This window comes from Sorex fumeus, unplaced genomic scaffold, assembly GCF_029834395.1.
Source record: "Sorex fumeus unplaced genomic scaffold, SorFum_2.1 ptg000122l, whole genome shotgun sequence".
Lineage (NCBI taxonomy): Eukaryota > Metazoa > Chordata > Mammalia > Eulipotyphla > Soricidae > Sorex > Sorex fumeus.
The window spans coordinates 16,498,497-16,524,542 of NW_026606179.1; the positions used below are offsets into that span (position 1 = coordinate 16,498,497).

Genomic DNA, 26,046 nt, shown 5'->3' on the forward strand with positions numbered 1-26,046 from the left:
AAGCACTACCCCAAGGGATTGAGGTCAAGAATTCTGGGAATGGGAGCTGGAGATAACAGCCCAGGGGTATGAGGCGCTTGCCTTGCACGTGGCCAAACCCAAATTGGACCATGATAGCTGTAAATTGGGGTGTTCAATTCTTAGTTCAGTGTCACTGTCTTCATCTCTTCACAGGCATCTTTATGCCTGAAAGGCCAATTGAGGGCTTCGGACTGGTTGACTCCATTGTACTGCTGGCTCTTGCCACATGGCGGCAGTAGGAGTCATGGGCAATGTTGGTGCTCAGGTGACTTGGTCTTCCTGAAACCTGGGGTTCCCCCGCTGCACCTACCTCAGGCCTTCTTGGCCTGAATCCCCCTAGTGTCTTACAAGCGCCACCAGAAGACATTCATGAGCGCAGAGCAGGGCCAAGGATAATGTGGGGTGTTGGGCTACTGAGAAAGGTGGCAAGGACAGGCTGGTGAGGGGCCCTGGTTTGTGGCTACCACTGCGCAGGGTCCCCTCTTGGGAGGGGTTGGCCTGGAATTGTTCCCCACTCACCTCACCCTCTAGAGTGGATGCCACACGGGTTGTGTTAAACAGCTTTAATCTCGGTCATTGCGGCTTCTCGGCACAGTAAGAAATATTGCACATGATCAACATGTCTTGTTCGGGGGACGGGACAAGGGTAGGGAATCACCTTCTTAGAAAGTACAACCCAAGTCAGAAGGGCAGGGGCGGGGTGGGGAGTTGGCCCTCCCCATGCCTGTGGCAAAGTGCAGGAGTCCCCACCCCCCAAAACTAACCTGAGTCCAGCCCCTCTGGGGAAAAGGGGGTACGTGAACTCCCCCCTCCTCCACAGGTGCCTCCCTGTGGCTCACGGCCTGCACTGCCCTCCAGCTTGCAGCCCTCACACGAGCCATTTTGCATAAAGTACAAGTGAAAAGGTCTGAAGGTCACACACTCCAGGTTATGTAAGGGGCTCGGTACAGGGAGCCGGCACCCTGCTTCTCAGTGGGTCCCCCCGGACCCCCCTCCCTATCACAGAGGGAGCCGGGGGAGAGAAGAGGAGCAGGGCTCATTCCGCCCCAAACAGGGAAGGACGAAATGGCTTTATCGGGAGGAGGGAACCGTCCTGCCCCCCACTCCTGCCACCTTCATACTGTCCGTGTCCTGAGGGGGGCTGCTGCGGGTCCTGGGGTCTTCAAGGGCCCCTCACCTGCCTGTGGCAGCTGTAGAGGAGCCAGGTGGTGGCGGGGATGCCTGGGAGGGGCCCTCCCAGCCGGGCTGCCCAGGTCCTGGCTCAGGCGGGGGAGGCAGCGGTGGGGCGGCCGGGGCTGTGCCAGAGTCCGAGCCAGGCGAGGTGGGGTCAGGGCCTCCTGCGGGGCTGGGAGTGGGGCCAGGGGCTGCGGTGGCACCCGCGGGGGGTGGTCCAGGCAGGGAGGCCTCAGCGCCAGGAGGCTGCTCCGTGGGCGTGGCAGCCTGCATGATCTTCTGGCGCACCTCGCGGATCTTCAGCTGCAGACACACCTTGGAGGGGAAGATGTCTGCGTAGCGGGCCTGGAAGGCGGCCGTGGCCTGGGCTGGGGACGATAGGTGGGGCAGTGAGAGGGGGGCCATATGAGCCCTCTCCCCGAATGCCCCCCCACCCCCCGACCTGCAAACATGCTCACCAGAGGGGAAGAAGCCGTGGTCCTGGAAGAGCTGCATGACCAGGGCGCGGCGCTGGTCTAGGGTGCGCCGCAGGGAGGAGTAGGGCACCTTCTCGTATTCCAGCTCCCCCAGGACATCCTCGGCTTCTGTTCCTGAGGGGGTGGGGTGGGGGGCACCACTGTTCAGGTGGAATCCACCAAAGATCATATGGCGACTCTGGGTTTATTCCCGAGTGCCCCCTGCCCCGCACCTGTGCGGTCGAAGGTGAAGATGTCCCCTTCGCACTTGGCGCTCTTGGGGGTGTTGGGCTCCGAGCTGCAGCTGGAGCGTCTCCGGATCTTGCGTTTGGGTGAAGTGGGGTCCTCGGGGGCTGAGTCCAGGTCTGGAAAACACAAGCTGGCTGAGTGGAGGCAGCTTCCAGCCAGCCCCCACTGCCCTCCGGCCAGCCCCCGTGCCCACCAGTGGAGTTCTTCCTCTTCTTGCGGTAGGAGCCCAGGATGGCGCGCGGGGAGGTGGCCAGAGACTGGAGGGTGGGCGAGGGAAGCACCTCCTCAGGCCGAAACTCGGGCAGCTCGGCGAAGCGCTCTTCAAAGTCCACCTCGGACAAGACCCTGCTGGAGAGCCGGCAGGGTCACCTCCTCCGCACCCCTCTGCTGGCCACTGCCCCTCCTGGCCAGCCCCCTGCTCCGTTCTGCCCCCAGCCCATGCTCACTTGTCCACAGAGTCAAAGGTCTTCTTCAGGGGCGGGGGCCGCACCTTCACCTTCTTGCCAGGACCCGTGGGCTCCTTGCGCTCAGGGGTGTCCCCAGCTGCCCTCCCGCTGCTGCCCTCACTGTTGCCGCTGCCACTGCTGCTGCTTCCCGCGGCCAGGGCTGGAGCTGGGGCGGGACTGGGAGGGGTGGGGGGCTCCCCACGGGTCTCGAGGCCCATCCCAGGGACGCGCCAGTCGGCAGATGAGCTGGGGAATTTGCTGGCCTGGGGGTGGACAGGAAGACAGGACGGATGCTACCTTCAGAACAGCTAGGGTCCAAGGAGGTCCCGTAGGGCAGGGCAGGGCAGGGATGGGGCAGCAGAGCCAGGAGCCAAGCGGCCAGCACTGGGCACTCACCATGCTCTCGGTGCCCTTGGTGCCACCCCGCTCTTCAGCAGCTGGGGGAGGTGGGGGACTGCTCCGAGTCGCAGGTGGCCAGGCCTCTGGGGGGTGTGGGGGACCTGGGGTCGTTGGCTGTCCCTCCAGCTCAGTTTCGGGGACTGGGGTGTCCCGAGCAGGGCCGGGCTCCAGGGGTTGCCGGGCTGCTGGGCCAGGCCGCCCAGGGGCACCTGCCTCGAAGGAGCCCACAGGAATGCTGGCGATGGCTGCCTTCACTTTCTGGGGGGCCTTGGGCACAGGTCGCTGGGCTTTGGGGGCCACTAAGCTGTATGTCATGGAGCCTGCTGTGGGCAGAAAAACCACATGGTGAGCCTGGCCCGACCGGAACCCACCCGTGTTCCCCAAACCTGCCCACGCCGCACGGTCTGGCACCCACCTGTGGCACTTGGGAAAGGGCTGGTGGGAGCTGGGGTGGCAGTGGCAGGGGCCGGCGGGCCCTTGGGCAGGATGGCGGCAGCAGGTGGGGTGGTGCTGGTGGCCACAGTGTAGACTAGACCAGGGGCGGCCTGGGACGGCTGGGCCAGGGGTGCTGAGGAGGTGGGAGCAGGACTGCCAGGGTAAAACGCTGTGATGACAGGACCCCCGGAGGCCGTGCAAGTGGGGGGCAGCTGGGGGTTGGGTACAGGTGACACGCCCACCTGGCCAGGTGCCAGCAGCGGGGCTTGGCCTGCAAGGTGAAAAACAGGAGGGGGTGTCAGAGCCTGGGGCTCCCAGGCCTTACCCCACATCCACCCTCCCGCTGCTTGGCCCGCCAGGCAGCCCCTCACCTGAAAGCAGGGGCTGCACGAAGGCAGGGCCACTGGGCCCCAGAGAGGTGAAACCGAGGGCAACGGAGCTCGTGGGCCCGTACGAGGTGACGGTGCCAGGCTGGCTGGATGTGGGGCTGGTGCCCAGGGGCAGCGTGTGCCCTCCCGCCGACTGCACATAGGTGATCCTGAGCCAGCGAGAGGCAATAGGGCAAGGAGGTGAGCCAGCCCTGCTGGCCCCGCTGACCCCAGCCCGGCCTCTGGAGCCAGCCCAACAGCTCTTACCTGGTGGAGGAAGGCAGCAGGACTTTCTGGGGCTGCGAGGTGGGTCCGGGGAGCGTGGCTGGGCTGAGGGGCGGCACCAGGCCGCTGGGGGTGCTCACGGGCACTGGAGTCAGTTGGATGATCTGTGGCAAGGATCCCCACGGAGCGGGGTGAGCTGAGGCCCCAGACATGGAAGGCAAGTCTCAGCAAAGACAGGGCTAGCAGGGAGACACAAAAGGCACAAAGGGAAAGAGGAGGACAGGCGGGGAGCGAGGAGACAGAAGGCCGGGCAGCGCTGCAGGAGGCGAGAGGCAGAGACAGAGGAGGCAGAGTGAGGCAGGTGCAGGTCAACGCTGCAGAGGGCCTCACCTTGCTGGGGGGCTGTGCGCCGTTCTGCACAGGAACCGAGAAGGGTGGGCTCACCAGGGGCAGGGGCTGGCCGGCCCCGCTGCCCCGCACTGACACGCTGGGAGTGGCCAGGGGCACCAAGACCTTCCCAGGTAGCAGCTGGGCAGAACCACCGGGGGACTGGGCTGTGGGCAGGGAGAAGAGCAGGTGAAGGACAGACACCCACAAGCCAGAGGCCCCTGGCCCCACCCTGCCAATCCTCACCTTTGGGGGGTGGAGCAGACGGGACAGACTGCAGGATGGGGATGCCGGGCGTAGGTGCGGTGGCGGCCAGGACTTTGCCGTTGGTGGAGGTACCCGGTGGGAGGGTGAAACGGATGCTGGTGGTGGGCACGGGGCCACCAGAAGCTGCTGCCTTGGTCCCAGGGGCTGGTGCAGGGGTGGGAGCCACCTGCAACTGCTGGGGCAGTGTAGGCAGGATGTACTGCACCTGGGTGATGCCCCCAGCCTTGCCCAGAGCACCTGGCTGCAGAATGCCCAAAGGCACTGGCCCATTGGGGCCACTCCCAGCAACTGCTCCTGAACCAGTACTGGCCCCACTGCCAGGAGCTCCCTGGGCAATGAACTGGACAGCAGGGGGCGCTGGGGCCCCATAGCCTGGGGTGCCCACCAGTAGGTTGGTGACAGTGGCAGGTGCCTTCCCCACAGTGCCCAGCAGGGGTCCAGCAACCAGATGCGGGGCTGGTGAGGTGGCGGCTGCTGACTTCTTGTCTGAGTACACCAAGCTGACGCCCAGTGGGGAGCCTCCGGGAGCCCGGGACCCAGAGGTCTCAGTCCTAGCACCTGCCGAGTCACTTGGAGCCGCCTCTGCCCGGCCGGAGGGGGGAAAGGGCTTGGAGGCGATGGGCACAGGAGTGCTGCTGACGGGCCGCACCACATTGGTGACCATGGTGGCAGCCGGGCGGGACAGGGGGGCTGCGGGAGCCCCATAGGCCAGCGATGGGGCTGGAGCTGAGGGCATGCGGGCACCACTGCCCTCCCGCTCCTCCTTGCTCGGGGGCAGGACCAGGCTCTGCAGGATGCTGCCACCTCCACCGGGAGGTGCCGCAATGACTGAGGGACCTGGTGGTTCCAAGGCCCCCACACTCTCAGGTCTCTTGCGCCGGAAAGGGGCGGTATCAGCTGGGAGGAAGCGGGTGGCCTTGGAAGGGGCGGGTGGGCCCCCAGGCCCGGCGGGTGGCGGCCGGAGAGGGCCACCAGTGCTGCCCTGTCCGGACTCCTGGGTCTTGAAGGATCCTGAGCCCAGTGGGAAGGAAGAGGCAGCAGAGGCGGAGGCAGCGGCAGGTGAGGAGGAAGATGGGGCGGAACCGTAGCCTTTGCCAAAGGCTGCAGGAGGATCTGGGGGTCCTGGGGGTTCGGGGTCCATCGGAGGACGGCAGTGGGTAAAGGAGGAACGGATCACGGGTGAGAACACCTTCCGGCCAAAGCCCTGGGTGGAGAGAGGGTGACAGAGCCTGTCAGGTCCGGGCCCAGCAAGCCCACAGTTCTGCCAGCTGAAGGCCCAGTCACCCTCTTGGGACTGGGCCCTCTCCAGGCCTGGATCTGCCCAGCACTAGGATGGTGGGGAGCAACCCCCCCCCCCCCCCGCCCAGCATATCCTATGGGCTGAGTCCTGAGCCCACACCCACCTTGTTGCCCTCTGGGTCCTCCCCAGAGCTGTCTCCACTCTCACTGTCAGTCACCCGCTCCTTGCACTTGAGGTCAATGTCGGTGGCACTGAAGCCATCGTCAGCTGAGAGAGAAGCAGAGAGCATCAACCAAGGGCGCGGAGCTAGGCTCCCTGGACACACAGGCCCTGGCTGTGCACTATTCGGCTGACCAAAAGGTTGATCCTCAGCCCCAAATGTGGCCCCTGCCCAGGGGGAAGTCAAGAGCCTTAACTTCTGTGCCTAAAGCTGCAGCCAGCCCTCATCCTGCTGGGCTGCTACATAACCAGTGCATTTACTTGCAACGCTCAGGTCTGGATCCACCCTCGACCCTCAGCCTGCGGTCCCCAGGGAGAAGGTCTGCTCACCAATTACATCGTCATCCCCTTCCTCCTCACAGATGACCATCCGTTCCTCATCGCTGGTCATATCTTCACTGGCCACACGCTGCGAACGAGAAGCTCGGGTGGGTAGCAGCGGGGGTCGCCCACTGGCTGCCAGGGCCCCTCCCTCACCAGGAGCGGCGAAGGGGCCTGACGCCCCATACTGGGCAGAAGGCTTTGGGCCGGAGTAGGACGCAGGGCCGGACACCATCTGCAAGGCAGGTGCAGCGTGAATTCAGCGGGGCTGTCCCTGGACACAGCCCTCCCGGCACACCCCCACAGACCCGTGGCCCACAACCCCCAGACCTGAGTCAGCTCCTGGAGTGCTTGGCTGTCTACTTCCCCACCGTCCAGGCTGTGCACCCCACTGTGGGAGAAGGCCCGTGGCCGGGCTGAGCCAGGCCCCCCAACTGTGTGCAGACGGTCAGTCCCGCAGGAGCCGCTCCCCGGGGCCTTGGTGTCTGAGCTCAAGAGCGTCTGGGCGGCGACGGACAGGAGCTCAGAGGACACTGCAGGGCAGAATGGGGCACGCTGGTGTCCGGAAGCCACTTACTAGCACCCAAACACATGGACCCTCCTGGAGCTCTCTGTGCTGGTGGGATGCCTGGGCCACTTATCAGTCACCAGGCCCAGCGGGCAGTCCACAGCCCCTTCCCATAGTGCTTGTGCTCCAGGTAAGAGGCAAGCCCTGGCAACAGTAAGAAAACCTGGAGGGAGACTGGGATCAGGCCTGTAGTCCATGACCACTAGCCTGTCTGAGCATCTGAGAGAAGAAACAGCCTGACTGACCCCAGAGTTTAGGGGCCGAAGGACGCCCATGAGTCCCTCGGAATGGTGCCAGACACCCCCCAGGCCAGAACACCGGCCCACCTGAGGATCATGGTTCTGGTTTTGCCCCTCACTTGTCTCCAGTGCCTGCAGCCCCCAGTGGCCCCTGCCTTAGTGCTGTGTCCTCATCTGCAAGAGGGAGGAGGCTCTGAGCGCTCCAGACTGCGCCCGCAGCTGAGGACAAGGGTGTCGCTGGGAAGCTATACCAGGGCCTGCTGGTGCCTTTCTGGGAAAAGGTCTGAAAACCAAAATCGCGGGGCAGAGGGGCCTTTCCCTGGTGTGAATGTGCAGGAAAGAGAGGGGCCGACTCACTTCCAGGGGCAGCAGCAGTGCCCGTCTCCGACATGCTCCGCTCCCGTGCCTCCTTGTGCCCTCCTGCCAGCCCCAGGCTCGGGGGCTTGGCCTCGGAGCTGGACTTCTTGCGGTCCTTATTGCACCACTTCCAGTCTGGGTGGGCCTTAAAGTGGGCTTCCTTGACCTGTGGGTGAGGCAGGCGGGCACTGCTCAGACACCTGCCCAGCCCTCTGCCGCAGGAGGACAGGGGGTGGTGGGCCCTACCTGAAAGGCCAGGTCATGGTACTTCTGCTTCTCCTTGGGCCCCAGGGCATACCACCACTCGCCCAGGATCTTGCTGACGGTCCGGTTGTCCTGGTTGGGGTGACGCTGGTGCACCAGGGCCCGGTGCCGCTTGCTGAAGATCATGAAGGCATTCATGGGCCTCCGGATGTGATCCTTCTCGCGCTGCAACACAGGCCCCCAAGGCATGGTTAGGGCAGAGGGGATGGGTGAGAAAGGCCACAGGGTGAGCTGGGGAAGCAGCAGCCGGGGGAGACAGGCACCTTGTTGGGGCTGCGTCCATCCTTCTCGGAGGAGGAGTCCCTTTCCTTGGGCAGGGCACTGAGGGACTGGGTCCGCCGCTTCCCCGGAGGCAGAGGCAGCTGGATCTCCGGAGACATGATGGAGAGGAAACTGCAGGAGAGGCAGGGACAGTGGGGGCCCAGTCTCAGGCCCCCAGGCCCCACACCCACCGCCCCCCAGCCCAAGCCTCAGGGCACTCACGCATCATCATGGTCACTTTCTGTCTCACTGTCCAGCCGCGACTCTCCCGGGGGCCCAGGGGTCTCTTCTTCTGTGGTAGGAGGAGGGCCCTTTCCAGGGTCCACCCCTCCCAAAGTGTGCGGGGGCCCTGGGCTCTCAGGGCAGGTTGCTCCGGGAGGCCGCCCGGGATCAGCATTGCCGGGCCCACCTGGAGGCTGCTCATGGGCAACGGCTGCAGACTCAGCAGGTTCTGGGGGCAGAGAGGCATGTCAGAGGGTTCTGGGGACCCCAGAGCCCATCCCCAGGTTCTCCTCAGTGTCCCCACCCCTCACCTTTGCTCTGGTTGGAGGCCACGGGGTGGCTGGCAGGTTGCTGGGCCTCACTTGGCTGCACAGAGGGGTCGGGCTGGCTGGGGGCCAGGAAGGGGACGAGGGAGTGCCAGGGGAACACGGCCACAGAGCGAGGCTCCACGTTCGTCCACACTGTAGGAAAGAGCCAGCTGAGTCGTGCGACAAGGACTTGGCCTGCACCCCAAATGCCAGCTCTTTTTCACCCCAGCTGAAGTCCCTCCACCCTGCCATTCACCCCTCCCCCATCCCAAGGCCTCTGGACCCGTCCACAGACCAGGCTCCACAGAATCCCAGCTCCCTGGGAAGGTTTCTAGGTTTGCGAGAGGAAGACGCGACACTCACGGCCCGCTCCCTCCCCCCTGCCTGCCACCAGGGAGCAGGCCAGGGAGCTGACTGGCTCCTGTCACAAACCAGGCCATGTCCTGTTGTCATCCTGTTCTCCCAAGGCCCCACAACCTCCGCAGGGCTGGAGACACCCCCTGCCCCCCACGTCACCTTCCCAGCTGCCATCTCTCACAGCCCCTCATCTGGGTCTCACACTCCCACTTTCCTGAGGCAGATGCCTAGCCCCCCCCAAACTCCCCAGGTAGGGGAGCAGGGGCGTCTCAGGTCATGGGGCTCACTGTTCCTTCCCATGGGCCCCAGGGAGCCACATTTGCACTCCTGGGCCCCTGGCACAGAAAGCCCCACATGTCTCCCCATTCCCTGCAAGGAGAACCTAGCGCCCCTTAAGGGGCCTCCCTACTGCCACCCACCCCAGCTTGTCAATCCTGAGTCCAGCCTCCTGCCCAAAGAGAGCATGGGCGGTGGGGAACTCCTTGGAAAAGGCACAGACAATGGGACAGCCAGTCACGGTGAGCATCCACAAGGGCATTCGTGCCAGGTGTTTCCCTGAGGAGCTGCAAGGGGTGGCACTGCCCTGGCCAGGGTCCTCCAGGGCCCCGAGTAGGCTGCCCAGTCTGCTAGCTCCCTGGGGGAAGTGGAAGCCCTTGACGGGGAAGACGAGGAGGCAGGAGGGAACCGCCCAACGCTGGTCGCCATCCTTCTAGGAGGCCTGACCCAGACCCATCTGACAAGGGGTAACACCCCCACCCCCGCCCAGGGGGCGGGGTGGAGGAATATCTCTGGGAAGCACCAGCCTGGAGGCCTGACTGGGGTGATGGGGGGGAATGACTGAAAGAAGAAAAGTAGCTGTCAAGTGGAGGGAGAGAGTAAGGGGGGCGCTCCACCCCGCAGCAGCCCCGGGGAACCCCCCAAAGTCCCTCTCTCCACTAAGGTCCTCCTCACCAGGGCGGCCCCCTGGGGGCGGCCGGGGAAAGGGGGCCGGCAAACAATGGAGAACAGCCCTTCGGTTCTGCCCCTCCTGAGCTCCTCCCCGGTGCACTCCCCTCGCGCGGGTCTCCCCGATGTTCCGCTCATCACTCTCCAGCACGTAGGGACTGCGCTGTCGCTGCACCCACGGGTCGGACTGCTCCCATCCCACTCCGTGTCCCCGGGCCAGTTGCGGGCACTCCGCAGCTGGATGCCATCGGACCAGTCCCAGCCCATCACCCAGGCCCCGCGGCTGTCCCCAGGTGCTCCCCACTCGCGTCACTCCCGCACTCCCACCTGCCGCTAGGCGCTCGGCCGGCCGGGCGCAGCTCAGCAACTTTCCCCGTCACCCCTGCACTCTGCCTCTGTGCGGCTTACTAGACGCCCCCCGCCCTCACGGCACGGCTACTCCGTTCTCGGCACCCCCGACACCGTGACCCCTGCAGCCCCGGGGCCCAGGCGCTACTGACCGAACATGCCGAGGCCACGGGAGGCCGCGCCGGACGCGGGAACCAGGGGCCTGTGGGCTGAGTACATGGTCCGGCGCGGGGGTGCTCGGCCGGGGCTCGCGCCTCCTCAGCGCCCGCTGCTCCTCCCGCCGCCGGCTCCTCGGCCGCCGCCGCTCGGGCCCGGGGGGAGCTGGAGGCCGCCGCCGCATGCCCCCCCCCCGCCGCCGCCCCCTCCGGCTGCCCCACGCGGGGGTCTCGGCCGGGCGCGCCTGCGCACAGCGCCGCCCGCCTCCCGCCGCCCGGGGGGCGGGGGAGGTCAGAGCGCGCCGGCCCCGCCCCGCCCCCCGGCGCGCGCGGGGGCCGTCACGGGGCGCGCGGCGCGGGGGCCATCGGCGCCGCCCCCTCCTTCTCCCTCCTCCCGCGCGCGGCCCGGCGGGCGGGGCGCGGCGCGCGTGCGCGGGGGCGGCCCCCTCCCTCCCGGCCCCGCTCGCGGGCTCGCTCGCTCCCTCCCTCGCAGCGGCTCCGGCGGGTAACGGCTCTGGCCCCGCGCACCCCGGCTGCCGGCGCCGCTGCCCCGCCTTTCCGGGCCCCGGGCCCGCGCGGCTCGGCTCCGGGTCGACCTCGGGCCCCGGGTGGGCAGGCGGACCAGCGTGCGTGCGTCCGTGCGCTCCGAGCGAGCCCCGCGCCGAACCACCGCCGCGTCCCCGCCCCGCCACTACTACGCGCTCCCCTCCCCCCGCCGCGCCTCCCCCCGCCCCTTCCCCGCTTCCCCCGCGGCCTTCCGCGCAAGCCCGGCCCCCCGCGCGCCAGTCCATTGGCTGCGGCCGCCGCGCGCGGGTCAGGCCCCGCCGCGCCCGCCCCCATTGGCCGCCCCGGGGGAACGTCAGTCATATGCAAATCAGGGCGGGGCGGGGCGGGCTCCGGTTGGCCCCCGGCCGGACGGGGGCGGGACCGCAGTGGGAGGGTGGCAGGGAGGGCGCACTGCAGCAAAGGCAGCGCGCCAGGGGGGCGGTTCGGGGCGCCGCTGCGGAGGCCCCTGCCTGGTTGGTTGTGCTATACCGTGGGTCCAGTCGGCGCGACGAACATGCTCACGCGAGGCTCGACCCTCCTCCTTAGCGCCAAGGCAGACGTGGAGGGTTTGGCCAGCCTCACCAACTGCAGACACACATACACACAAACGCGCGCGCGCGCGCACACACACACACACACACAAGCACGCGCGCCCTACAAACCCTCCCAGACTTCCCTGCCACACCCATTAGCTCTTCCACACCCCTCATCTCACCTTGAGCACCTGCTCACGTAGGTGCTGCCTCCCACAGGTCAGTCCATTACTCACACCCACCCTCCACCTCTTGTACATGCTCTGTCATACATGCTTCCCCAACGCCCATCCTCACAGATCCTCCAGCCCATAAGAACCACCATACTAACAAAATATATCAAACAATTATCTCCTACGGCTCATGACAGCCACTGCGCATCTGTGGCACCCCTACACACATCCCTCCCACACGAGCGCACTTGGTTCTTTACACATCTGGCCTTCCTGCCACCCCTGGGCCTCACACAGGCTAGCTTGGGTAGTGGCCACTATACTGACACCCTGCCCTCCCCCTCCCCACACACACCACACAGATTCTCTCAGGAGCCTATTAACTATTTCAATACCCTGGCCGTTCAGACATAAGGAAGACACCAGGGAGATAGCTCGAAGGGGCATGCTGGGAGGCCTGGGTTTGAACCCCAGCACTGCAATGGGCCTCCAAGTACTACCAGAAGCAACACCCCCACCCCAGTACCAAGTCAGTAACCGTCCCTGAAAATGCCGCATGCAGCCTCCAAACAAAAAAGTAAAAAGATGTAAGGAATACCAGGGCCACTTGACCTCATTCAGCACCTGCCTGACACACTTGGTTGTCACCCTGGTCTTACAGTCCCATTACTCTAAGAAGAAGAAATTAATACAGGAACTGCTTGGTGTCCGTGCTTGCATGCATTACCCTGCTCATAGGGCCTTCCCAGTCACTAGAAAGGTATGCTTTGATTTGGGGGTCACTAGAAAGGTATGCTTTGATTTTGGGGTCACTAGAAAGGTATGCTTTGATTTGGGGGTCACTAGAAAGGTATGCTGTGATTTCAGGGGTGGGGGTAGAGGCACTCCTGGCAGTGCTTGGGGATCACTCCTGGCAATGCTTGGGGGACCATATGTGGTGCCTGGAATGAACCATAAGGGATGATTAGGTCAGCCCAAGTGCCTACCTAGTGTATTATCTCTCTGGTCCCAAGGTTACACTTTTTTATGGCCATGTCTCAGGAGAAAAAATGAGGCCCAGAGAAATTTAATTGTGCAAGATCATGAATGGCAAAGCCCAATGCTCCAATGTTGGAACGTATCCCACTCTTCAAAATCTCACTCTAGAGGGGCCGGAATGATAATACAATAAGGTGGGGCACTTGTCTTACACGAAGCTGACCCAGATTTGATCTCTGGCATCCCATAGGGTCTACCAAGTACTGCCAGTAATTCCTGAGTGCAAAGCCAGGAGTAACCCCTGGGCATCTCCGGGTGTGATCCAAAAACAAAACAAAAAATTTCACTCTGGAGCCACAGAGATATTACAGGAGATAAGATACTTGCCATGCATGAGGTCAATCCCAGTTCGATCCCCAGCACCATATTTGGTCTCCTAAGTGCGGCCATGAGTGATCCCTGAGTACTTCAGGGTGTACCCCCAAAGAGAAAAAAAAATATGTTCACCTCTGAGTGGACCTGGGCGGAGACTGAGAGGCGATGGTCAGTGACACAGAGAAACAATAGGTAAACTCAAATCTGCTGGCAAAATAGAGACATGGCTGGCATCTGGGGTCTGCCTTGCAGAGATGCGAGGCTGTGAATCACCCAAGGAGAAAGGGGGGACAAGAGGCACACTCAGTAGAGGCAGAGACTTGGGGTCCTACTGGGTGAGGTGGCAGAAGTGACATAGGTTCAGGAGGCCCCCAGGCTGTGCTCCCACCCAGGTGAGGCGGTGACAGGACCATCTCCAGACTGCCCCCTTCACAGGGTGAAGTGAAGGCAGAGATGTGGGTAGAAAGCCAGTAACCGGAGCTCAGAGGGGAAGGGGAGGTCTGCGGCCCTCTGACCTCCAGACTTGAAGGGTCAGACACTTGGCAGCGAGCCTGGAGGGGCCGCCAGAGGGACTATTAGGTGACGGCCCCCTCCTCCAGATGCAGCCCCAGACACAGCCCCTCCATTACCTCACTGCCCCAGGGACTGCAATGTGAGGCAGAAATCAAGGCTGAAATCAATGTGGCTGCTATCGTGCCCCACCACTGCCCCTCTCCCCACCGGTGAGTCACCTACTGGCAAGTTAACCCCTTCTCGGCTGCAGTGCAGTCCAGGGAGAAAGTGAAGAACTGAGCCTCACATAGCAGGGAGAAGCCCACCCCCCTCCCCCGGCCCAGCATAGCTGGCACAGGGCCCAAGTGCCCAGAGCACAGAGACTAGAGAGACAGGAGAGTCGGCACAGCCCGCTAGCCTTGCACACTGCTGAACTGGGTTGGATTCCCAGCACCCCAAACAGTCCCCAGAGACCTGAGGAGGGAGACCTGAGCTGTGCCTGGAGTGATCCTTGAGTACCCGCTGGGTGTGGCCCAAAAAGAAAAAAAAAAGGAGTGGGGGAAATGCTCGAATAGGAGGGGAGGGATGGGAAGAGGCCCTTTTCAGGGTAGGGTACACGCAGCCAAGTGGGGCCCCAGCCTGGTAGGGAGAGGCCGGAATCCGGGCAGGCGGGAAGGGCCCCCCTGCCCTGGGCACTGGGCCAGTCCTATACTTAGCTTCCATTGTTCCAATGGAAGAACCCAGGGTGGGGGTAACTGCAGTGGAGAAGAGGGTGCAGGTCCTAGCTTTGGTCAGCTCCCTCTCTCTGGCAGTCAACCCGAGAGGGGGCCTCCCAAGCTGGGAAGGCTGGAGGAGGTTCCCCAAAGCCAGGCCCCATCAGAAGGGGGAGGGTGCAAAGCCACCCTTAAATCGCCTGGGGCTGGTCCTGCCCCAGCTGGTAAACCAACTCCACAAGAGGTTTGATCCTGACAGGGGCTCTACATCACCACCCCGACCCAGCCTGGGGACACGGAGCCCAGACGAGACACCGGCAGCCACCCCAGGCAGCAGACACAGGCAGGGACCTGCCCGTAGGCCTGCGGCAGTGCGCCAGGGATGCCTGACAGACCGCGAACAGGGCAGACATGCTCTGAACTCGCTGAGCCCTCAGGCACTGCACCCCACCACCGCCCCAGGGGCTCCCCACCCTGCCCTGCAGGTCCCGGTCCCCACCTGGGCTCACCACCCGGGTGTCCCCAGCTCCCCTCACCCGCTCTCCACATACATACCCACCCACCCACCCACCCTGGGCGGCGCGGCGTCGGCCACCGCCAGCGTTGCCTGGGGAACGAGCCCGGGATTGGGCTGAGGAGGATCGGGAGGGATGGGGGCCTAAAAATAGCGTCGGGGTGAGTCAGTGTGAATGGGGCTGGGGGTGGCAGGGGGACCAGGAGGGGGAGAGGCAGGCGAGAGGTGTGGGGGAGGGTCCCCTGGGATTGGGTGAACAGCGGGATGCGGACGGAGGGCAGGATGCTGACGGAGGCCGGGATGTGGGTTGGGGATGGGAGGGGACGTGGGAGGGATCGGGGGTGGGGTGGGAGGGGTGGGGGACAAATGTAGAGGCGCCGGGGCTGGGAGGGCTGGTCGGCGCGGGTTGAGGGAGGCGCCTCGGCCGGGGCCGAGGAGGGGGCGCCGCCCTGCGTTTCCCTCCCCTCCCCTAGCTCACGAGATTTTCCACTCGCTGCCTGGCCCCCCGCCAGCCCCCGGCGGGCCCCACAAAGCCGCTTTGTGCCGGGAGGGCGGGCGAGCGCACGGCCAGCCTGACACCCACGCGGGCCGCGGCGGGGCGCGGGCCAGCTGGCACCCGAGCTGTCTGCTGGTGTATTGGTGGCGGTGGAGGGTGTTTCCCCCCCCCCGCCCGCCCCAGGGCGCGGCCGCGCAGGGGTTAAGGACTTGGGGGCGGGGGCACAAGCTACGGCCAATCAGCGCGGGCGGCGGTGCAGGCGGCCAATGGGAAGCGCGGGGGCCCGCCGCGGGGCCTACACCCTGGGGCGCGGGAACCCGCACCCTCGGCGCGGGCGGGGGCTGGGCGCGGCCCTCGTGGGGTGTGCGTGCGACGACGGCCCCAAGCCCCCGACGACTTCCCCCACCGCCGCCGGCTACATCTCAAGAAACAAGCTTTGGAGCTAGGGGTAGGGGTGGTAGGACCTGGCAGTCGAGAGGCGGCCCCACCGGGGCTTGAACCCAGGTCACGGTTTTTCAGCCCCAAGTGGGGAGACGGGGAGCTCAGGCCTCCTCCGTGGGGGACGGAAACTGGGGGACCGGGCGCGAGCAAAGGAGGCGGCGCGGCGGGCTACGGTCCAGCCGCCTGTGGTCCAGCCGCTGCCGCCGGCGGTAATGGGAGCCAGACGCCGTCGCCGCCGCTAATGCGCCTCCCTCCCGGCCACTAATGGAGCCATTAATGCCCGGGCGCCGGGGGCTCGGGCCGCGCAGGCGCGCGCGCACCGGGGCGCCCGGAGCCGCTGCGCAGGCGCGCAACCGCCGCCCCGCCGCCGCCAGGAGGCACCCTGAGCCCTCTCAGCGCCCGCACCTGGGGGCCGCCAAACTTAGGGGAGCTGGGGGCTCTTCCAGGAAGTCCCTAGGACTGCACCTTGATTCTCTCACATCTCACATGCACCCTCTGCTTCCCCAGTCCGTTTTCTTTCGCAGTCTACACTGTCACCAGACTCCTGGAAATCCAACCTTCAACGCCCAACATTTCCCTTCCCCTACCCTTTCTTCACTTGGCTGGTTGGTATTCCAGCCTCCCGTGGCTGGACCTGCCCGCCTCGGAGCCTGGGGGCCAGGCCCCAGTGTCACTTCCAGTCTCAACCAGCCACTCAGCTGGTCATGCACTTCCACCCATCCTGGCCTTTGCTCCATGGTCAGGCTTTGGCCTGGCTCACCCCTCCCCTTTCTGTCACTACGCGGAACTCTACTCATTCCTCATGCTTCAGCTAAGATGTCCTTCTGAAAAGAAGTTCACAGTTTGAGATAAAACAAATCCTGGTGAGCAGAACTGGGATCCTGATGTAGGGGAGTTGGGGACCCTCAGTCACTCTGGACCTCATTTACCCACCTGCCTAAGCAGAGGCCCTACCCATTGGGGTGAGATGACTGACATGTGGGTCTCAGTAAACCAGAGCTGGCACTAAGTTGGTCTGCTGAAAGGCAGTGTGGCCTGGGACGTGGGTTGATCTGGGTCATACCCTCCAGCAGGTGGGTGGGGAAAACAGGCCGCTTTCCTGCTGGCCCCCACAGCCGGATCTCCTGGCCTGGCCTACAGCCCCCGCCTTCCTCCTTGTCTGGAAACAGGTGCTTGGATGGAGATGGGGCTGCAGGATCGCTCCTGATCTGCAGCAGGCTCCAAGGACAGTAGTAGACAGTTTGTCAGACAGCAAGAAGGGGGCTCCCAGGCCTGGACTGCCTCCCAACTTTCCCCAGGACGGGAGGAGAGGACTTGGTACTTTGCAGCCATCCACCATTGTGAAGGGAAAGAGCACCGGGGTGGCTCAGTAGCAAAGTACTTGCCTTGCAGGTGTGAGGCCCTTGGTCCATTCCTGGCAGCTGCAAAAAACGGGGAGGGGAAGACGAAGAGGCAGAAGGGGATAGTTCAAAGGGCGGGCAGAAGCACGTGCCAGATGTACACAGTGCACCAGGTTTGATCTCTGGCATCACATGCCCCACTGTACCCCCTGCAGTACCATTGGGAACAAGAAGCACTGCCAAGCGTGACCCCCAAAACAAACACATGGGCCAGAGCATCGAATAGGCAGCAAGTAGCTAGGATAGGAGTACCGAGTCTTTCTTGAAGAGCGGGAGAGGGTGGGTCAAGGGCAAGGCCAGGATGCCTAGATGGGGGGACCCCAAAAGAAAAAATGGGAAGCAAGCTAAAACAAGGACTGATGTGTAGGGAGAGACAAACTGAAAAAGACAGACTTAGAGGCCACAGCAATAGAGATCTAGGGTGCTTGCCTTGCAAGCAGCTGACCCTTGTTCGATCCCCAGCACTGAATATGGTCCCCCAAGTCCTGCCAGGAATGATTCCTGAGCACAGATCCAGAACTAAGCCCTGAGCATCACTAGGTGTATATCTCCCTGCTCCCCCCCCACCACCACCAAATAAAAATTTTTAGAAAGCAGACTCAGAGAGTCAGGGAGCCAAAGGTCCAGGACAGACTCAGAGCCAGAAATAAACCTCACATGGACTGGAATGATAGTACGGCGGAGAGGGTGTTTGCCTTGCACACAGTCAAACCCAGGTTCAATCCTGGTATCGCATATGGTCCCCCAACCAATGCCAGGAGTAATTCCTGAGTGCAGAGCCAGAAGCCAGCCCTGAGCATCGCCGGATGTGACCCAGAAAGAAAAACAAAGAAAGAAACCTCACAGGGTTAGACATGGGAACCGGGGAGAGACCAAAGGGCACATAGAGGTTCAGAGCTGTGCAGACAGGTCCAGGAGCAGCGGCTGTCAGACCAGGGACACCAGAGCTGCAGAGCGGCCGTGCCAGGAGCAGTGCTGAGACATCTGGCCGCCTGGGCTAAGGCCGCAGGCCCCGGGGCAGCTTCCTCTCCCAGAGAAGCAGCGGGCGGGTGGGAAGAGTCAGGGAGGCGGCAGTGGCAGCTGGCTGGCCTGGCCATGCGCAGAATGTGGAGAATGCCGGCTGCCTGCCCCGGCATGTCCCCCAGCGGAAGCAAATGCTTGGTGGGGGGCAGGACAGGCAGGCTGCCCTGGGCCACCCCCTCACACCTGCTGCCCTCTGAGCAGGGGTCAGACCCTGGCATGGGCTTGCAGAAAGGGCTGCGACCATAGCACTTCACTGCACCCCTGGGTCCCGATGACCTACTGTGGGCCTCAGTGGAATAAGACCCCAAGGTGCCCACCTCCCCGGGACTTGGGGAGGCCACTGGGAGAACAAAAAAGCCTGCAGGCTGCTACGTGGAGGGCAGCAGGGAGAGCCCAGCCCGGGCGCTGTCAGGAGGCGCTGCTCAGAACCGCCGGGACAAGCACCGGACAAGTTCTGACGACCTGGCAGCCTCCAGCCTGGGGCATCCCTTTCCTGAATCTCAGCAAAACACACACTCAGACACAGACACAGAAACACACACACACACACACACACACGTTTGGCAATCCCTATTCTTCCCAGCATCGGTGCCTTGGAAGGTTGGAAGGTTTGGGGCCCAACACATGGGAAAGGCTTAGTGAAGGGGACTACCATGATGATGATCGTCATGGTTACTGGGTGGCCTGAAGAGACTGGGTTCGAATCCCAGCTGCCCTGCTTCCTGGCTGGATTTCCTCTGGGCCTATGCAGAGAACACGGGCAGCGCACCGGTCAGGGTGTGCAGCTATGCGGGAAGGGGCTTGGTAGTTGGTCTCCTGCCCCATCAGGGTGTGAGGGTTGTGGCTCCCTGGCTGGGGGCACCCTCACTCAAGCCTCATTCTTTTTTGCCTGGAAAATGGCCACCAACCCCGCAGCAGAGACGGTTGCAGGAGACCCAGCTTGGGGGCAGTGGGGGGGGGGGGGGGGGGTTGGGAGAGGGACAAAGGTACTGGAGGTGCTGCACGGGGGCTGGAGGCCTTAGGAGACAGTAACAAGCTCCTCTGTTTCTGTTTCTTCATCTACCTAAGTACAAAAATTCCTGCAGTGCGATTACTGTGGCATTTGCTCATATCAACAAGAAAAAAAAAAGGACCAATTGTTGGGGGTGGGGACTGGGCCAAGGAGGTGGCATAAGGAACAGCAGTTTTGCATTGCAGAGGCTATAGGTTCCATCCTCAGCACCGCACGCTCCCGGAGCAAGCCTCAAGTTGGGGTCACCCACGAGCAACGCAGGGCATGCTCTTGGCCCCAACAACGACAAAATGTTGAGGGTAGGGAAAGGAAAGCAGGGCTCAGGATTTGCACACAAGGGGCAAGCCTGCCTGGGATGCTGGTGGGCTCCTTCTGAGTTGGGACCCCAGGTAGACCCAGCTTCCTCCCTTCCCAGGCTCCTGCCTCTAATCTAGGGAAGGGTCCTCGCTCCAGCCCTGCTGTGTGGTCTTCCTAGGCTCCCTTCCTGCCCTCAGGTCAAAGTTCATGTGTCTCCTAAGGGCATCTCTAATCTGACACTCACTCATCTGCCCGGGGAGAGAGCCAGGCAGAAAGCCACATAGACCCACGCCTGCCCACTTCCTAGTGCCCTTGGCTTCGAGGACAACTTCCTTCACGCACTGGTTTGCTTTCAAGGCCTGGAAACAAACACTTCCCTCTGCCTCCAGGCCCTACCAGCTGCCTTGCCAGGCTCTCTCCTGCCCGGCTCCCTCTCAAGGCCCCTGGCCTCTTCCACCCTCCCTGACTCTCTATGACCACCTTCTCCCGCCCCAGCGGTGACAGCTCTGGACAATCACTGCCTGGGGACAGCTCCGGCCAGTCCAGGAAGTGAGTGCTGTGACTGGCAGGAGCGCTACCTTCTTGGCACCCACCAGCACAGGGCCAGGCTCTGACAGGGCTGAGGTCAGGAGTAGAAAAGAAAGAAAAAGCTGCCGGGAAAGGGCTGGTGGCAGGCCTGTCACCATTCCTGATAAGCCCCAGCCTGGCCTGGCCCCAGGCTGCCCCCAGCATGTACTCAGAAACAGTCACTGACCCCGTTCCTGCCTTGCCCCCAGCCATCATCCTGCCTCCTCTGCTCCTGGCCTCCTATGGACCTGTAGGAGGCGGGCCATCTGTACTGGGCCTCTACACCCTGTCCAGGGTGTTGACACCAGCCCCCTCAACTCCACCCTGCACCTGGAGGCACCTACACCCGGCTTGGCCCGGCTCCCCTCCCAGTGGCACTATGAGAATACAGAACTTGCTTCTGTGACTGTGCCATCTCCAAATGGAAGGCCCTGATAGCCATGCCGGCATGGGGACGAGCAGCTGCGAGCCAGCCTATCTGGGTTTGAATGTGGGCTCCAGACCTGACTGACTGGCCACACGTCCCTGGGCAAGTGAGCAGCCTGGGCTCATTGCACCCACCTCTTAGGGTGGGTGGTGAAGACAAAATGAGCTAATGTTTGAAGAAGGACTCAGAGCGGGGCTGAGTATGTTGGGGGTGCTACATCATGGGCTGGGTATGCGGGTTCGGCGAGATAAGCCTCTTGCAGTGCTTATCAGAGAGAGATTGCCCCCCCCCCCCCAGCCAGTCCTCCAGACACAGGAGCCGGCATTGTGATAATCATCTTTCTGCCCCATCAGCGCCGCAGGGGCCTGGCTCCAAGCATGCACGCAGGAAAGCTTTGCCGGTGGTGGGCCCTGAGAGCGCCCTTCATAGGAGGCCTGGGGAATAAGGCCTTGAGTCTTACATGTCCCAGGGCAGCAGCCAGCCTTCGCCGAAACCCTGACAAAGGGGGGGGGGGAGCGCTCATCTTTCCTGAAAGCCCGATGGTTCAAAGGGAGCCCCTATGTCATCCGAGAAGATGGCTCAAAGGATCAATGGCACAACATCTGTATGCAGGAGCCCCTGATTCCATCCCTGGGGCCACACAGTCCCCTGAGCACCACAGGGAGCGACCCCCAGCGCTTTACCAGGAGTAGCCCTCGAGCATGGCCAGGAATGGCCCCCAAATTAAACAAACAAAAGACCAAGTGAGCCACTCCACACACCCACCACACCTCTTACCTGTCCCAGGTCGGCCCATGATCACCTCCTTCTTGGGTGCAGGATGGCTGGTATAGCTGCTAGGCACCAAGACGGGCAACAGGGCAGCAGGGGAGGGGTGGAAGGCCACCGGCTGAAAGGGCGAGGATGCCAGGCCAAAGGTGGGCATCGGCTGGGCCACAGCGGTTGGCGCGGCGGGAGGCACGGTGATGGGCACCGGGGCTGGCAGAGGAGGGGGCAGTCCAGGCTTCCCACTGGCCACTCCGGGGGGCGCTGGGGTCTCTCGGCAGCCCCGTCCAGTGCCTCCAGCCCGCGACTCACTGGCAGCTCCCACCTCTCCTGGGAACTTGGAGGGCAGTGGCACGTCGGGGTTGCGGACGATGACAGGCGAGTCCCGCTGCACAGCGGGCACCCTCCGCACAGAGGGGCCCGGGTCAGAGGTCAGGCCGGCAGGGGGTGGCAACAGCAGCAACGGTGAGGGCTGTCGGGATCGGGAGAAGGGCACTGCGGGCGACACAGACCGGAAGCCAGCCGGAGTGGAGGGCGTCGGCGTGTGAGACACAGCTTCCGCGCCCGAGTCTAGGCTGTCACTCTTCGGGAAGTCAGGGGCAGCCCCTCCAGCTCCAGGGCCTGGAGCCCCCAAAGCTCCTGGGTGCGGCAGCAGCTCCGTCTTCCGCCGCCCGGGGCTGATGGGCACGGTGAACGTCAGGTTGGTCTGGAAGGTGGGCAGGATGCCGGAGGAATGGCGCTCTCGTGGGGCGGGCGGTGGTGGGTGGGGGCCCAGGTCAGGCGGTGTCAGCACGCCGGCCTTTGGGGTGCTGGCACTCAGGTGGCGGCTGCGTACGGCCGTGCGCTGGATCACAGGTGAAGCGTTGATGGGGCTGAAATTGGCAGGGCGAAAGCCGAAGAGTGGTGAGGGCGAGGGGGACGGGGCTGGCGAGAAGGGGGACTGCGTGGACACGGGGGAGAAGGACGGGGTGCCTGAGCGCGAGCTGCCCAGCGACACGAGCATCACTGCCGCCTCGCACTCATCAAACTCAAAGCGGGACAGGTCGGCGGGGGCCACGAGGCGCGGTCGCGAATCCCCCCGGGTGGCCACGCTGCTGGCCTCGCTGTCCCGCGATGTCTCGTCCCCCCAGTCAAACTCCGCGCTGCCTTCCCGGGCCGCCACACCAGCAGGCCGCCCAGCACCTCCAGGACCACTGTCCGCCAGGCCCTCCATCTCCTTCGTCCGCATGGACAGGTGCCGGGAGCAGTAGCCGCGCCTCTGCGACTCCTTCATGCAGCCATCCCGGGAGCACAGCCGGCGCCACTGTTTGCCGTTGAACTTCTTGCGGATGCCGTTGGGTGTGCAGACGACATCACCCTTCTTGTACTTCTGTTGTGCGGCTGTCAGCGGGGTGCGGGCCCGGGCAGCCGGTGCCGCGCCCTTCTCCAGGGAGGCCACACTGCTGCTCCGGCTGCCACCCTGGCTGCCCTCCTGGCAGGGCGATGGCTGCTCACCAGGGCGCCCGGGGCCTGCGAAGGCTGGCGACTTGGGGGGCGGTGACAGGAGCTGGGGCGGGGGCAGAGGCAGCAGGGCCGGGGTGCCCAGCGCTGGCGGATGCTTCTCCTCGCCCTCCTCGCAGGTTCCTAGGTTGCCTCCAAAACTGATCTTGGAGACCTCAGCATCCTCGGGCTGCTTGGGGTCCAGGGCTGCAGGGCAGGAAGGCAGGGGAGCTCCGGGCTCAGCTTGCTCCTCCTCTGGGCCTGTGGGGGGCTTTCTTGGCAGGGTCTCTGGCTCCCAGGGGGGCCGCAGCAGGCGCAGGCTAGAGCGGGCCACCCACACGGTCTCCTCGGCCTCGCGGTGAGAGGGCTGGGGGACCTGGGGCGGGCCAACAGGGGTGCCTGCTTGGGAGCTGGGCCCCGGGCTGAGGCGGACCTTGTAGGCAGCCGGCTTGGTGGCCACCTCTACCACCACGCCGGCACGGTAGGCCGCCACGCCGGGCTCCACGCAGGTACAGACGGCCGTGCCCACTGCCAGGGCGCCTGGGGGCGGCGTGGCATCTAAAACCACATCAACGCCACCGCCACCTCTAGGCGCCCCCTCGTAGAAAGTTAGGGCTCGGTCGCCAGGGAACTGTACCCCCAGGTCCTGGCTGCGGCGCACCTGGCGCACCACAGCGGGCAGGAAGAGGCCATCACCACGGCGGGCCAGCACACGCTGGGACCGCAGCTGCCGCAGGTCACAGCCACCCCCAGAGCCACCCTGGGGCCAGGGGCCTGGCCCCCCAGCTTCAGCCGGCTCGTCCTCCAGGTCTGCCGAGTGCTCACTGGCTGTGTCGGTGGACGAGGAGCGGGTGGAGGTGGGGGGCCGGGGAGGCACCCCCAGGGCACCGGCCTCCTCAGGAGTCCGTGTCTGCTCTTCAGGGCCCCCCGCTGTCCCGCCGCCAGTCCCGTGCTCCTCGACATACTTCTTCTTGGGCGCGCGTGATTTGAACGTGGCCGTCTTTCGGCTGAGTGACGGCTCCCAGCGGCCGGTCTCTCCCTCTACTTTAGGGTCCTCTGCTGGGCCTGAGGTCTGGTCATCGGGATGCAACTCGGAGGGCAGCCCCTCTGCCCTGGGGCCCCGCTCAGCCTCCTCCTCACCTTCTTCAGCCTCTTCTGGCCCTGGAGGCGGCGGCGGCGGCGGCTGCTGCTGCGTCTCATCCTCTTCTTCCTCTGGCTTGTCACTCTCTTCGGCCCCCCGCCTCCTCAGGGCCTTGGCTCGGGTGGCTGGGGGGGACCTGCCACCGCTGCCAGGACCTGCAAGTCCTGTGCACGTCTTCTTCATTGGCTTCATCTCTTTTCCACCTGGGGGTGGAAATGGACAGGGATCATTGGGGGTCCTTTATTGGGGATCAGTGAACAGAACCCAGTGCCTCCCTCACTTGCTGCTGGCTGAGACCACCACTTCAGCTCCATGATCCCTCAGGCCTCCTTTCTGACTGTCCTAATTTATGAGGACCCCAGGCCAGCACCCAAGCACAATCAAAAACCAGATCCTCAGAAGCGCCCACTTCCTAGGGACACCCCTTGGCTTCCTGGGGATACTCACATCCATCAAGAGAGGACAGAGCACTCACATGCGCCCTGACACACCCCAAGGGGACAGGGTACAGGAGCAGTTCACACCTATGGAACACCCCCTCATGCCAAGCCCTGGGCTCAGCCCCCCAGGGAATCCTAGTCATCCCCCCGCAGTCCACAGGCAGGTGCTACTATCAGCTTGGGTGGCACTTGAGAAAACTCAGACGCCCAGAGCACAAACAGCTCTGCCACGTTCAGAGCTGGGGATGGCACAGCAAGGGTCAGACCCAGGTGATCTGGCTCCCCAGCTGGGCTCCCACCCATGGCACTGTGCCGCCAGTCACATGATCCAAAAGGCATGGTTCCTTGCACTGCCACCATCCAGAGAGCACACGCAATCTCTCTCTCTCTTGCTCTCACGCACATACACACATGCATGCAAGCAAGGGAGCTGATGGGGCGGTGGCAGGAGTCTGTTCAGCGCCCCCAACCACCTCCCCGGCTGGGGCAGCCTGGCATGGCCAGCACTGTGCAAGTACAGAGAGACAGCTGCCCACTGCACGCTGCACCCTGGGCCTGCCAGGTAGAGCCATCTCACCAGATCCCGGCAGGAAGCAGGCAGGGGCACGTCTGGGGCAAGAGCTCAAACCCTGCCTTGCCTCAGGGCCCTGCATGAGCACACACACACACACACACACACACACACACTCACACTCAAACACACACACACATCATCCTATGGTGGGACTGCACATCATCCTATGGTGGGACTGCACAACTATACCCTAGGGTTTTGCTATCCTCTGGATGGGAGCCTGCCCCTCCCCCCAGAGCACCCAGCGTGATACCCGCAAGCCCAGCCCCGCTTCTGGCTTGCCAGCATCCCCGCCCTGGCTGGGCTGGCTCTGGCAGGATGGCTGAGCTGCCGGGTGGGGGGGTGAGGGGAACTTCTTGGGCCCCAAATATGCCCTCCAACTCCAGGTGGGGGTAAGTGGGAGAAGGTCAAAGAAAGCAGGACGAGCCCAGCAGGCCAACCTCACCCACTTCCTGAACAGTCATTACTGCCCGCCCTCTTTCAAGCTGCCCCGAGAAAAGAAAAGGGAAAAACTTTACTCTGAAGTGACGACCTGAGCTGAGAGGCCAAAACGGGACCTCTGAGAGGGTTGGGGGTGCCCAGGTCCCTAAGGCAAACTGTCAGAGGCACCACCTAGGATCCTGAGCCCAAAGCTCTCCCACGGGAAACAACTCTCCAGGGCAACCCTAGGGTCGCAGGCCTGCCCTGCTCTGGCCAATCCTGGGATGTTCATAGGCAGTGCCTGCTCATGCCGGGCCGGGCCACCAAGTGCCCAGCAGCTGAGCAGCGGCCACCACCTCCCTACTGACCCGCTGGGCCCCAGTCCTGAGGGCTGAGAACTGGCCTACTCCTGTCCAAACAAACCTTGGCACACCCCAACCCGGGTCCCCTGCACCCTGAAGCCGGACCCAGCCTCTTCACCCCAGAAGCCAGGCCTGTTTTTCTCTTCCCCCCACCCCCCACCAGCCTCCCCGGGGCCTACTCCCTTCCTGTCCACCCGGCTCGCAATAATTCCCACCAGGCTCCGTGGGCCCTCACCTCCCTCCAAACCTGCCAGCAACTCCCGATGCCAAAGCTCCAGCTCTCCGGTGCTCTACCCCCACCAGCACAACTGGGACCAGCCGCTTTGCCACTCTCGTCCATCCTGTCACCACCTCTAGCTCTGCCTCTCCTAGGTCCCCTCTTCACTCACCCCTCCTTGTCACCCTCATCTGTCACCTCTTCCTGCCAGTTACTCCCCTGTCAGTCATCTCCGGACCTGTCACCTTCGCTTTCCATCACCTCTCTAAGTCCCCCTCCTCCAACTCTGTCCCCTCCTTCTCCCTGTCACCCTGATCTAATCCTGTCACCCCTCCATTCCTGTTACCCATTCCCTGGCCACCACCCCTCCCCGTTACCCCTTTTCCTGCTGCCCTTTCCTCTTCACCACTTCCTCCACTCTGTCTCCCCTTT

At 63.8% G+C, this 26,046-nt stretch overlaps 1 protein-coding gene across 5 annotated transcripts; it reads right to left on the bottom strand.

Moving 5' to 3' along the window:
- Positions 1–569: 569 nt before the first annotated feature.
- On the bottom strand, positions 570–25,774 carry CIC (capicua transcriptional repressor). 5 transcript variants are annotated; one of them, XM_056135914.1, is made up of 21 exons: positions 25,633–25,774; positions 20,994–23,804; positions 8,428–8,577; positions 8,117–8,345; positions 7,897–8,026; positions 7,616–7,798; positions 7,370–7,535; positions 6,536–6,738; positions 6,215–6,440; positions 5,829–5,932; positions 4,405–5,629; positions 4,162–4,325; positions 3,814–3,935; positions 3,550–3,716; positions 3,159–3,449; positions 2,741–3,063; positions 2,345–2,607; positions 2,092–2,246; positions 1,883–2,014; positions 1,653–1,784; positions 570–1,562 (listed from the first exon to the last, which is right to left on the bottom strand). In XM_056135914.1, exons 2-21 carry the CDS (start codon positions 23,791–23,793, stop codon positions 1,195–1,197), a joined length of 7,533 nt encoding a protein of 2,510 aa, XP_055991889.1. In that variant the 5' UTR covers positions 23,794–23,804; positions 25,633–25,774; the 3' UTR covers positions 570–1,194. The 5 variants fall into 5 exon arrangements, with proteins under 5 accessions (XP_055991889.1, XP_055991888.1, XP_055991887.1 ...); XM_056135913.1 differs by having other exon boundaries at positions 2,092–2,243; positions 2,741–3,066; positions 25,633–25,773; XM_056135912.1 differs by having other exon boundaries at positions 2,741–3,066; positions 25,633–25,773.
- Between the last annotated feature and the right edge of the window lie 272 nt (positions 25,775–26,046).